Source organism: Ranitomeya variabilis, chromosome 2 (assembly GCF_051348905.1).
Source record: "Ranitomeya variabilis isolate aRanVar5 chromosome 2, aRanVar5.hap1, whole genome shotgun sequence".
NCBI classification, from domain to species: domain Eukaryota; kingdom Metazoa; phylum Chordata; class Amphibia; order Anura; family Dendrobatidae; genus Ranitomeya; species Ranitomeya variabilis.
In genome coordinates, this window is record NC_135233.1 from 1111518071 (window position 1) to 1111530739 (window position 12669).

At 53.6% G+C, this 12669-nt stretch overlaps 1 protein-coding gene across 3 annotated transcripts; it reads left to right on the forward strand.

Moving 5' to 3' along the window:
• The first annotated feature begins 524 nt into the window (after positions 1–524).
• Positions 525–11742, forward strand: PREB (prolactin regulatory element binding). Of its 3 annotated transcripts, none has more exons than XM_077291995.1 (10): positions 525–661; positions 2504–2656; positions 2746–2932; positions 4345–4565; positions 6719–6799; positions 6890–7014; positions 8545–8718; positions 10068–10140; positions 10613–10772; positions 11120–11742. In XM_077291995.1, exons 2-10 carry the CDS (start codon positions 2522–2524, stop codon positions 11212–11214), a joined length of 1251 nt encoding a protein of 416 aa, XP_077148110.1. In that variant the 5' UTR covers positions 525–661; positions 2504–2521; the 3' UTR covers positions 11215–11742. The 3 variants fall into 3 exon arrangements, with proteins under 3 accessions (XP_077148110.1, XP_077148108.1, XP_077148107.1); XM_077291993.1 differs by lacking the exon at positions 525–661 and adding an exon at positions 745–860; XM_077291992.1 differs by lacking the exon at positions 525–661 and adding an exon at positions 752–872.
• The last annotated feature ends 927 nt before the right edge of the window (positions 11743–12669 follow it).

Here is a 12669-nt window from a genome sequence, read left to right on the forward strand (position 1 = left end):
CTGTGAGAGGAAGGACCCGCTCCTCCACCACTAGGGAATAGCGACTGTGAGAGGAAGGACCCACTCCTCCACCACTAGGGAATAGCGGCTGTGAGAGGAAGGACCCGCTCCTCCACCACTAGGGAATAGCGACTGTGAGAGAAAGGACCCACTCCTCCACCACTAGGGAATAGCGGCTGTGAGAGGAAGGACCCGCTCCTCCACCACTAGGGAATAGCGGCTGTGAGAGAAAGGACCCGCTCCTCCACCACTAGGGAATAGCGGCTGTGAGAGAAAGGACCCGCTCCTCCACCACTAGGGAATAGCGACTGTGAGAGGAAGGACCCGCTCCTCCACCACTAGGGAATAGCGGCTGTGAGAGAAAGGACCCGCTCCTCCACCACTAGGGAATAGCGGCTGTGAGAGAAAGGACCCGCTCCTCCACCACTAGGGAATAGCGGCTGTGAGAGGAAGGACCCGCTCCTCCACCACTAGGGAATAGCGGCTGTGAGAGGAAGGACCCGCTCCTCCACCACTAGAGAACAGCGGCTGTGTGACGTTGTGCTCAGTAGGATGAAGCAACCACAACTCTGCCGTGACGTCATCAGCTCCTCCGTGTCAGACAGGCTGAGGTCGCCATGTTTCCGTAGATCACACTCTCTGTCTGCTGTGGCCGGCTCCGGTAAGATGGCGCCGCAGAGCCGACTCTAGTATCGCTGACGTGTCAGTGGAATTTTTTGTGGGCGTCGCTTGTTATTACCGCTATCTGACTGGGGAATGGACGTCTTATACGCATGCGCATCTTTCATGTTTTGTGCGCATGCGCAGAGGTTGTGTCAGTTGTCCGAGTCTTCTGCTCTGTGGACTGAGAAGCGTAAAATGTAACCGGAGCGGTGAGAGGAGCGGAACGTTAAGGGGAGGTCCGGCGATGATACCGGGGGCTGGTTGAGCGGGCCGGTGCTTATACCGGGGAGAAGGGGTCGAGCTGGTGCTTATAGGAGGGTGTAGGAAACCACCATAGTGTCCCAGCCGGCTCTTCGCTTTTCATTAGCGCCATCCTCGGGCTCTGCACATCTTGTTAGCATCGGCTCATTAGTGCCGTCCGCTGGCTCTTCGCATCTTGTTAGCGCCGTCCGCCAGCTCTTCGCGTTTCGTTAGGACCATCCGCCAGCTCTTCGCGTCTCGTTAGCGCCGTCCGATTGCTCTTCGCAACTCGTTATTGCCGTCCGATTGCTCTTCGCGTCTCGTTAGCGCCGTCCGACGGCTCTTCGCGTTTCGTTAGCGCCGTCCGCCGGCTCTTCGCATCTCGTTAGCGCCGTCTGATTGCTCTTCGCGTCTCGTTAGCGCCGTCCGCCAGCTCTTCGCGTTTTGTTAGCACCGTCCGCCGGCTCTTCGCATCTCGTTAGCGCCGTCCAACCAGCTCTTCGCGCCTTGTTAGCGCCGTCCGATTGCTCTTCTCATCTCGTTAGCGCCGTCCGACGGCTCTTCGCGTCTCTTTAGCGTCGTCCGTCGGCTCTTCGCGTTTCATTAGCGCCGTCCACCGGCTCTTCGCATCTCGTTAGCGTCGTCCGCCGGCTCTTCGCATTTCGTTAGCGTCGTCCGTCGGCTCTTCGCGTTTCATTAGCGCCATCCGCCGGCTCTTCGCATCTCGTTAGCGTTGTCCGCCGGCTCTTCGCATTTCGTTAGCGTCGTCCGTCGGCTCTTCGCGTTTCATTAGCGCCATCCGCCGGCTCTTCGCATCTCGTTAGCGTTGTCCGCCGGCTCTTCGCATTTCGTTAGCGTCGTCCGTCGGCTCTTCGCGTTTCATTAGCGCCGTCCGCTGGCTCTTCGCATCTCGTTAGCGTCGTCCGCCAGCTCTTCGCGTTTCGTTAGCGCCGTCCGACGGCTCTTCGCGTCTCGTTAGCGCCGTCCTCCGGCTCTTCGCGTCTCGTTAGCGCCGTCCTCCGGCTCTTCGCGTCTCGTTAGCGCCGTCCGCTGGCTCTTCGCGTCTCGTTAGCGCCGTCCGCCGGCTCTCTGCATCTCGTTAGTGCCGTCCGGCAGCTCTCTGCATCTCGTTAGCGCCGTCCGTCCACCAGCTCTTCGCGTCTCGTTAGCGCCGTCCACCGGCTCTTCGCATCTTGTTAGCGCCGTCAGCTGGCTCATCTTGTTAGCGCCGGCTCTTTGCATCTCGGTAGCGCCGTCCGCCGGCTCTTTGCATCTCGGTAGCGCCGTCCGCCGGCTCTTTGCATCTCGTTAGCTCCGTCCGCCGGCTCTTTGCATCTCGGCAGGGCCGTCCGCCGGCTCTTTGCATCTCTGTAGCGCCGTCCGCCGGGTCTTTGCATCTCAGTAGCGCCGTCCGCCGGCTCTTTGCATCTCGGTAGCGCCTTCTGCCAGCTCTTTGCATCTCGGTAGCGCCGTACGCCGGGTCTTCGCTTCTCGGTAGCGCCGTACGCCATCTTGTGATGTTTCATTTACTATTCCCAGTATGTCGTCATCGCTGTCTGCCATTTTTGCGCCACTCACCTCATGGTCTTCTGTTTTGCAGGCTGAGATCTCTTTGAAGATGGGGAGACGTCGGCATCCCGATCTGTACTGTGCGCCCTTCCCCCTCTATACTGTGCGCTTCCACCGAGACACGGGGACGATAGTGACTGGTGGTGGGGGTGGAGCCTCTAAGACTGGCATCAAAAATGCTCTGGTATGTGCCCGCCAATAGCCCAGTGATGCTCCGCCCCTATTACGGGGAAGCTCCACCCCTCTGTACTGACTTCACTGTTCTCCCCCCAGCACTTCCTGCGCTTGGAGCGAATTTCCGGCCGCCTCTGCGCCTCGCTGCTCCACGCCCACGACACCGACACCAGGGCCACCATGAACCTGGCGGTCACTGGAGACATGCTGGCAGCAGGACAGGACGCATCCTGCCACATCATCCAATACCAGCAGCGGGAGAAGGATGGGCGCAACGACGAGACAGGTGACTGAGCCCGTAAGAGTGAGGGTATGTGCACACGTCCGGAATGCATGCAGAATTTTCCTGACATAAACCTGAGGTTTTCCGCAGGAATTCTGCATTTTTTCACACTTTTTTTTTGTTTTTTGCGCGGATTTGACTCTTTTTTGCGGATTTTATGCAGATTTTTTGCATTTTTTCCCTGCACTCTGAAACAATGGGAAATCTGCAAAAAATCCGCAAAAAGAATGAACATGATGCTTCTTTTCCCGCAATGCGTTTTTTTTGTGGAAAAAAAAACACCATGTGCACAAAAATTGCGGAATGCATTCTAAATGATAGGATGCACATCCAAGCGTTTTTTATGCGTTTTTATAGCGTTTTTATCGCGAAAAAAATGCGAAAATTCCTGATTGTGTGCACATACCCTGAGCGTTACCCCCCCGGGACTGACCCCCTGGAGAGCAAGCGTTACCGCCAGGACTGATCCCCGGGATAGCGAACGTTTCCACCGGGACTTACACCTGGAAGAGCGAGCGTTACCACCGGGACTGACCCCCTGGAGAGCGAGCATTACACCCGGGTCACATAAAGAAAAGGCTGACAGCACTCTCTGTGTGTCCTTGGAGAGCGAGCGTTACCATCGGGACTGACCCCCGGGAGAGCGAGCGTTACCATCGGGACTGACCCCCGGGAGAGTGAGCGTTACCACCGGGACTGACCCCGGGGAGAGCGAGCGTTGCCACCGGGACTGACCCCGGGGAGAGCGAGCGTTGCCATCGGGACTGACCCCCCGGGAGAGCGAGCGTTGCCACCGGGACTGACCCCCCGGGAGAGCGAGCGTTGCCACCGGGACTGACCCCCCGGGAGGGCGAGCGTTACCACTGGGACTGACCCCCCCGGGAGGGCGAGCATTACCACCGGGACTGACCCCGGGGAGAGCGAGCGTTACCACCGGGACTGACCCCGGGGAGAGCGAGCGTTACCACCGGGACTGACCCCGGGGAGAGCGAGCGTTACCACTGGGACTGACCCCCGGGAGAGCGAGCGTTACCACCGGGACTGACCCCGGGGAGAGCGAGCGTTACCACTGGGACTGACCCCCGGGAGAGCGAGCGTTACCACCGGGACTGACCCCGGGGAGAGCGAGCGTTACCACCGGGACTGATCACCTGGAGAGCTATCGTTACCCTTGGGACTGACCCCGGGACTGCGATCGTTACCCTTGGGACTGACCCTGATGAGTGAGCATCCACCCCTTGGGACTGACTCCCCTGGAGAGCGAGCGGTGCCTCCTCCCCTGGACTAGGCCTGAGAACTGTTTCACACACGCTCTTCAAACTATCTTCGACCTACAGACACTTGCATCCAGTAGCCATTCACTGCGGTGCTGATGGTGCCGGTATAGTTTGGACTAATGTGTTCTCTGGTCTCAGGGATCAATGATCGCGGATCAAGGAAGAGGAAAACTTCTAAGAGTCACTCGGAGGCCTCGGGGGGCGGTACAAAGAATGAGACCCCTGAGATCTCCCTGCATCCTGTGACAGTGGTACAGACCGACTTCAGTCCTGACACTCTACAGAAGGCGGTGTGCTTTAATGTGGACTCTACCAAGCTGCTGACGGGTGGAGCCGACGGGTTTGTTCGTGTGTGGGAGGTAGGTACTCTATCCTGGAATGGAGGAGACATGAATAGTGGAGATCAGTAATAGATAATGTAGGGGGAGTGGTACTCGGTGAGTAATCTGCAGGCTGAACTTAACTGAGCACAGCCAGAGAGTCCTCGAAGCCTAGAAGATGTGTGACCGCAACACATGGGAAAATGCCTCCACCTCCGGGTCATGGGGCTGAAAGATCAGCGCTACATCTCTACAGTCCCGCAAGCCACTGAGCACCACCACATGGGTCATACACGGCTCCTCCACCCCTGAGCCATGGGCCTGCAGAGTGAGGTTATACACTGCTCCTCCACCCCTGAGTCATGGGCCTGCAGAGTAGGCTCATGCACTGCTCCTCCACCCCTGAGTCATGGGCCTGCAGAGCGGGCTCATGCACTGCTCCTCCACCCCTGAGTCATGGGCCTGCAGAGCGGGCTCATGCACTGCTCCTCCACCCCTGAGTCATGGGCCTGCAGAGCGGGCTCATGCACTGCTCCTCCACCCCTGAGTCATGGGCCTGCAGAGCGGGCTCATGCACTGCTCCTCCACCCCTGAGTCATGGGCCTGCAGAGTGGGCTCATGCACTGCTCCTCCACCCCTGAGTCATGGGCCTGCAGAGTGAGGTCATACACTGCTCCTCCACCCCTGAGTCATGGGCCTGCAGAGTGGGCTCATGCACTGCTCCTCCACCCCTGAGTCATGGGCCTGCAGAGTGGGCTCATGCACTGCTCCTCCACCCCTGAGTCATGGGCCTGCAGAGTGAGGTCATACACTGCTCCTCCACCCCTGATCCATGGGCCTGCAGAGTGGGCTCATGCACTTCTCCTCCACCTGAGTCATGGGCCTGCAGAGTGAGGTCATACACTGCTCCTCCACCCCTGAGGTATGGGCCTGCAGAGTGAGGTTATACACTGCTCCTCCACCCCTGAGCCATGGGCCTGCAGAGTGAGGTTATACACTGCTCCTCCACCCCTGAGCCATGGGCCTGCAGAGTGGGCTCATACACTGCTCCTCCACCCGGGTCATGGGCCTGCAGAGTGGGCTCATACACTGCTCCTCCACCCCTGAGACATGGGCCTGCAGAGTGGGCTCATTCACTGCTCCTCCACCCCTGAGACATGGGCCTGCAGAGTGGGCTCATGCACTGCTCCTCCACCCCTGAGTCATGGGCCTGCAGAGTGGGCTCATGCACTGCTCCTCCACCCCTGAGTCATGGGCCTGCAGAGTGGGCTCATACACTGCTCCTCCACCCCTGAGACATGGGCCTGCAGAGTGGGCTCATGCACTGCTCCTCCACCCCTGAGTCATGGGCCTGCAGAGTGGGCTCATGCACTGCTCCTCCACCCCTGAGTCATGGGCCTGCAGAGTGGGCTCATGCAGTGCTCCTGCAGCGCCGGGGCATGGGCCTGCTGACTATGCCCTCCATCTGTACAGTCCCACAAGCCGTTGTGCTCTACCACATGGGTCACATGCTGTCTCTCCACCCCAGGGGCATGGACCTGCATAGTGGGCTCATACACTGCTAATCCACCCCTGAGTCATGGGCCTTCAGAGTGGACTTATACACTGCTCCTCCACCCTGGCAGTGCTGTCACCAGGCGGGCCTCTTTTCTCCGGCTGTTGCTGGCAGTGATGTCACCGGGTAGGGGGTGGGGCTCTTCTGCTGTTTATGGGAGGTTCCTGGCAGTGATGTCACCGGGTAGGGGGTGGGGCTCTTCTGCTGTTTATGGGAGGTTCCTGGCAGTGATGTCACCCGGCAGGGGGTGGGGCTCTTCTGCTGTTTATGGGAGGTTCCTGGCAGTGATGTCACCCGGCAGGGGGTGGGGCTCTTCTGCTGTTTATGGGAGGTTCCTGGCAGTGATGTCACCCGGCAGGGGGTGGAGCTCTTCTGACGTTTATGGGAGGTTCCTGGCAGTGATGTCACCCAGCAGGGGGTGGGGCTCTTCTGACGTTTATGGGAGGTTCCTGGCAGTGATGTCACCCGGCAGGGGGTGGGGCTCTTCTGACGTTTATGGGAGGTTCCTGGCAGTGATGTCACCCAGCAGGGGGTGGGGCTCTTCTGACGTTTATGGGAGGTTCCTGGCAGTGATGTCACCCGGCAGGGGGTGGGGCTCTTATCGCAAATGGTTCCTCGCTCTTATATTTTCTTTTAGTTTCCAGGAATGAAAAAACTTTATGATTTCAAAGCTCATGAAGGAGAAATCGAGGATATCACTGTCAGCCCTGATAATAAGGTGACCTGGGAGGAGGTGAAGGGGTCACTGTGTGAATTTGGGTTGGGCATAACTTTAAGACTGATGGACACATAACCGTCGACTCTACAGGTGGTGACTGTCGGCCAGGATTTCCGCTGCTGTGTCTGGGAGTCCGACCAACTTCTGTCTGAGCTCAGCTGGAATGAAAATCTGCCCAATATCCCTGATAAAATGTATAAATATCGTGCCTGCAGGTGAGAAGAGGCAGCGGGATATGGGGGAAGGGCAGGGATCAGAGTGGAGTCAGTATATGAGGCGGTGGGTTATGGTTGGCATCGGTGGGTTATGGTTGGCATGGTCATCTTTAGGGTGGAGTCAGTATATGAGGGTGGTGGGTTATGGTTGGCATGGTCATCTTCAGGGTGGAGTCAGTATATGAGGCGGTGGGTTATGGTTGGCATGGTCATCTTTAGGGTGGAGTCAGTATATGAGGCGGTGAGTTATGGTTGGCATGGTCATCTTCAGGGTGGAGTCAGTATATGAGGTGGTGGGTTATGGTTGGCATGGTCATCTTCAGGGTGGAGTCAGTATATGAGGCGGTGGGTTGTTTGACATGGTCATCTTCATGGTGGAGTCAGTATATGAGGTGGTGGGTTATGGTTGGCATGGTCATCTTCAGGGTGTAGTCAGTATGAGGCGGTGGGTTATGGTTGGCATGGTCTTCAGGGTGGAGTCAGTATATGAGGCGGTACGTTATGTTTGGCACGGTCTTCAGGTTGGAGTCAGTATATGAGGTGGTTGATTATGGTTGGCAAGGTCATCTTCATGGTGGAGTCAGCATATGAGGCGGTGGGTTATGGTTGGCATGGTCATCTTCATGGTGGAGTCAGTATATGAGGTGGTGGGTTATGGTTGGCATGGTCTTCAGGGTGGAGTCAGCATATGAGGCGGTGGGTTATGGTTGGCATGGTCATCTTCAGGGAGAAGTCAGTGTATGGTCAGCATATGAGGCGGCGGGTTATGGTTGGCATGGTCATCTTCATGGTGGAGTCAGTATATGAGGCGGTGGGTTATGGTTGGCATGGTCGTCTTCAGGGTGGAGTCAGTATATGAGGCGGTGGGTTATGGTTGGCATGGCCGTCTTCAGGGTAGAGTCAGTATATGAGGCGGTGGGTTATGGCTGACATGGTCATCTTCAGGGTGAAGTCATGATATGAGGCAGTGGGTTATGGTTGACATGGTCATCATGAGAGTGGAGTCAGTATATGTGTGGAGATGAGCGAACCCAAACTTAAAACTTAGGCATTTGTACTGGACAGTAAGTGTCCGGTGCTAAACCCTAAATACAGACTTGTCCCAGAAGTCTGTTGCAATGTTTGGAGTTCTGGGGAAGTCTGAAGAGAGAATTTTCCAGCCAAAAGTTCGGGACTCAATTACAGTTCTGATACCCGAAATTCCATGGGTCCGTTAATTCCTATGTATGAGGGTTTTGGTTGGGATGGTCTTCTTCAAGGTGGAATCTGGATATGAGGAGGTGGGTTGTAGTTGGGATGGTCTTCTTCAGGATTGAGTCCATATAAGTTGGTGTGTTGTTGTTGGGGGTGGTCTTCAGGGTGGAATCAGGATATAAGGGGGTAGGTTGGAATGTTCCTCCTCAGGGTGGAGTCAGTATGAGAGGGTGGATTTTGGTTTGGGATGATCTTCATTGTGGAGTCAGTATATGAGGAGGTGGGTTGTGTTTGGGGGTGGAGAAAGTATACTGAGGAGTGGTAATACATCACCAGGTTTGGGAAGGTCCTGGACCAGAAGAAAAGTCTCCGTCTCTACACAGTGCAGATCCCTCATAAAAGAGAACGCCGCCCCCCACCATGTTACATCACCAAGTGGGATGGACAGAGTTTCCTGCCACTTCTTACCGAGCCATGCGGTAATGAGGTCATCTCCTGCCTCGCAGTAAGGTAAGAACGCTGTCTACTCAGGGTCCGCATCTTGTCTTCCTGTTATTGACAACCCCTTCCACTCACATTGTGGGTCTTATGGGTGGGATTGTTTTGTGTTTTTGCCTATCCCCACCACGTCTTCTGTCTTCCCACTGATGACTTTTTGTCACAGTTCCCACCGTGCTGCCAACAATGTTATGGATCCCCACAATATGTCAGGGGCCCCGGGGAGGATACCTTTATCGTCCCCACTACTCACACCAATTTGTCATGAAGCGGGGTTGTTTGGTTGTCCTTGGTTCCTTCTGAAGGGGATTTATCAATATCCCACTTCCCAGTTCCGGTTTGGAACTTGCAGCCTTCCTTCGCCCCACTTACCCTCAGGTCAGATTAGGTACTGCACCTATGGTTATTAGTCGCCAGAAAGGCTGCCTGCTATGCACTGGCTATTGGGCACGCTGCAGCGAGGGCGATATTACTACTCCCACACAGGCGGGAACAATAATTATCAACGCCGCCGTAGCTACAAAGATTCGCAAACGCACATAACAAAGTATGCTGCCACCAGCTCTGATTCCACCAAAGGTTAACGGGTCCGGGGCCAACCCAAATCAGTAGCATAATTCACTTCAGAGGAAGCAACATTTTGTTTATAGAGCATGAAGCGACAAGCTAGTAATTTATATATTTTACTCCATAAAAAGGTAGGCAGTGTTTACAAAGTATAAAAGATATTATAAAGAAGACAAAATCATTTGTACATTACAAATTACAAATAAAATGGGATTTACATTGAATAAAACACTTACATAGCGTTCAGATCATTTCAGCTTTTGACTGGCCGTGTGCTATGGAGGAGAAAGGGCTTCCATATATCCAGATGCATGAGCACAGCTTTGCCTAGCTGTTGTTAGCTCGCTTCCTGGACCAAATCTCTCCCTCAAAACTCAGCAGGAGTAAAGATTTGCCCTCTTGTCGTGACATCACTAAGTGGGCTGAGTAATGACATGCTCTCTTTTTCCTACTATTTACGTTTTTTGAGTTCCCAGACAAAGGCATTCCTTGGGAAAGGGGAGGGGGAACGAGTGGCTTTACGGGATTGGTCGCCTGCAGTTTAAAAGCTATTAACTGCTCACACATTGTTATCAAGTTGCACAGAGTCTCTGCCATAGGGCTTTGTTTGTTGTATGAGCGAATGCAGAGGGGGAGAAAGGGGGGTCGAAACTGCAGTGTGCGTGTGTCTATGACATGGTACTTTCTAGAACTAATCTCACATTATGACATTTTTACATTATTGTGACACTTGTCCCTCACGGATCGTCTTCTGCTCCATGTTTTGATAATTCCATGTTACTTGGTTATTACAGTGATTGCGGAACGTTCCTGGGACTGGGCTCCGTCACCGGCTCTGTCGCCATCTACATTTCTTTTTCTCTTCAGGTGTGTATGTTGCAGTGAAAATATGTTGATGGCTCTTGTAGTAGTTTATGGAGCATCATGTGAAGCACTAGCACAGGGGGCAGTAGTGCATGTGAGCCCATACCTCACATTGGGCTATAAATTATGGAAGAGCCTATTGGGAGGGGATCAGGAGCAGATCGAGTATGAGCTCAACTCTAGTAGGGAACTGATAATGTGTTGTATCATCTGCACTCTGTTTAAGCATCGGTTTTATTTTATTCCTTTTATCCTCTTTTTTTATCATCCTCTTCAAACCCCTCTATCTTTTTCTTCGCTCTCTGCTCCTTTTTCTTCCTCTTTTCTCCTCCTCTTCCTCATTTTCTCTTCTATTTCCATTTTCTCCTCCGCTTCTTACACTCCCTTCTTTTCCGCCTTTGCCCCCTTCCTTCCGCCTTTACCCCTCTTCTCCCTTTTTGTCATCTTACTCATTCTGAGTGGTCTCTCTGTACAGAAGCTGTACTACGTCCAGGAAGCGCACGGCATTGTGGTCACCGACGTGGCCTTCTTCCCCGACACGATGCAAGGACAGGTTCTACGTGGTGACAATGAGGTGGCCATGCTGAGCGTGGCGGTGGACAGTCGCTGTAAACTACACGTGGTACCCAACAGACGTAGGTGTCCTCATTTCAGAGTTTTTTTCAGGTTGTATGGGAGGTTGTAGGTAGTCAGCATGCTGTAATAATAGTGATTATGTCTATGTGAGTCAATACTGCCAACACGTGGTGATACTCCTGCACCCTTGTTTTGGTGGTGACAACCCCTGGGTCATTACCTGTAGTTACAACCCTGCGACCACCATATATGGAGGATGGTCAGTGGAGAACGGTGGTCTTGGAGAATAGTGGTCTATGATCACAGAGCCTACTTATCTAAAGGCAAGGGATGGAAGGGAGGCATGAGCCCTTGAAGTGTGTTTAGTTAGTGGTGCCTTTCCTGACATCTGTGGTTTCCCTTTCAGGAACCTTCCCTGTGTGGCTGCTGTTCCTCCTTTGTGCATTGCTTGTCGTCGGCGCCATCATTCTGCTCCAATACACATTTCCAGACTTCTTCTAGAAGTGTTATCTGATTGGAGATCCTATGACAGTCCAGGACATGACCTGGAGCCGGGGTGCATAGAGGAATGGGAGGTTCCCATGGTGGATATGGTGTGGAGACTTCTCGCTGGTCGCTCATGTATCCGCACATGACTCGCCTCCCTGACGATGAGCGGCTGCAGTCAGAAGGACTGAAGTTCTCGCCGTCTTCTCCACATTCCACGACTGATTTCTAGTCATTGAACTAATGATGAAACATGACGGTTGATTATGAAGGGTCGACCTTTTATCTGGTTAGTTATAGACCATTGTGTAATAATGTCACCTCTGTGATGCATCTTCCTGTTGACTGATGAGCTCTGGTCCTTGGTGGTTGAACTCCCTTCTGTAAAGGGTGAAATTCCCCACCATGACTCATATAAGCTGCACAGACCCCACTTCGCTGCCATCCATACAGTGTTTCCATGTTGGAGACCACCCTGCATGTGCAGAGACTGCTGCTGGAAGCTGAGCCCAAGCATCACTAATAAAGGGGCATTTTACACTCGTTGTTCAGTCTTGCATGTTCTTGGGGTCTTTAGCTTTCCGGTCGTGCCTTGATATTCACAGAGAACATATGTATGAAGGTTTATTACTGGAGTAAAGGCTACTACATGGACGTGATGAGGAGCACAGCACTGGCTTTGTACGTATAGGTTTCTGTAGAAGAAGCTGGTGCAGAGACCAGGACTAAATTGCAGACTTATTCTCATTTTATTAAGTTTAATATTCACAATCTACGTTCTCAGTCTCGAAACCGAAAGACTGAACTTTCTAGCCATGATCTCAGATCCAGGCCGGGATCGGACGTCTACATTTCCTTAAAGGGAACCTGTCACCTGAATTTGGCGGGACCAGTTTTGGGTCATATGGGCGGGGTTTTGGGGTGTTTGATTCACCCTTTCCTTAACCGCTGGCTGCATGCTGGCCGCAATATTGGTTTGAAGTTCATTCTCTGTCCTCCGGAGTACACGCCAGTGCAAGGCAATATTGCATTGTGCAGGCATGAACTACGGAGGACAGAGAATGAACTTCAATCCAATATTGTGGCCAGCATGCAGCCAGAGGGTAAGGAAAGGGTGAATCAAACACCCCAAAACCCCGCCCATATGACCCAAAACTGGTCCCGCCAAATTCAGATGAGGTTCCCTTTAAATTACTTTCATGTTGTTAATTTGTAAATAACCTGGACTGAGAGAAGCGAAGATCCCTGACCTGAGGGTTTGCTGTTGGCTCATGCAGGGGAGTCTCGTCTTCTGTGTCGGAGCTGAGACCCAGTATTCCCAGGGATGTAACCGGTTTTCTACCATCAATGCCCATAAACTAATGACTTTCAGCTCCAGAGCATCTGCATGGTGACAGCGGTTTTCAATCCAGCACAATCGAGGCACCCAGCAGTAGTTACGCTTCACGAAGGTCACAATTTCGCATTGTG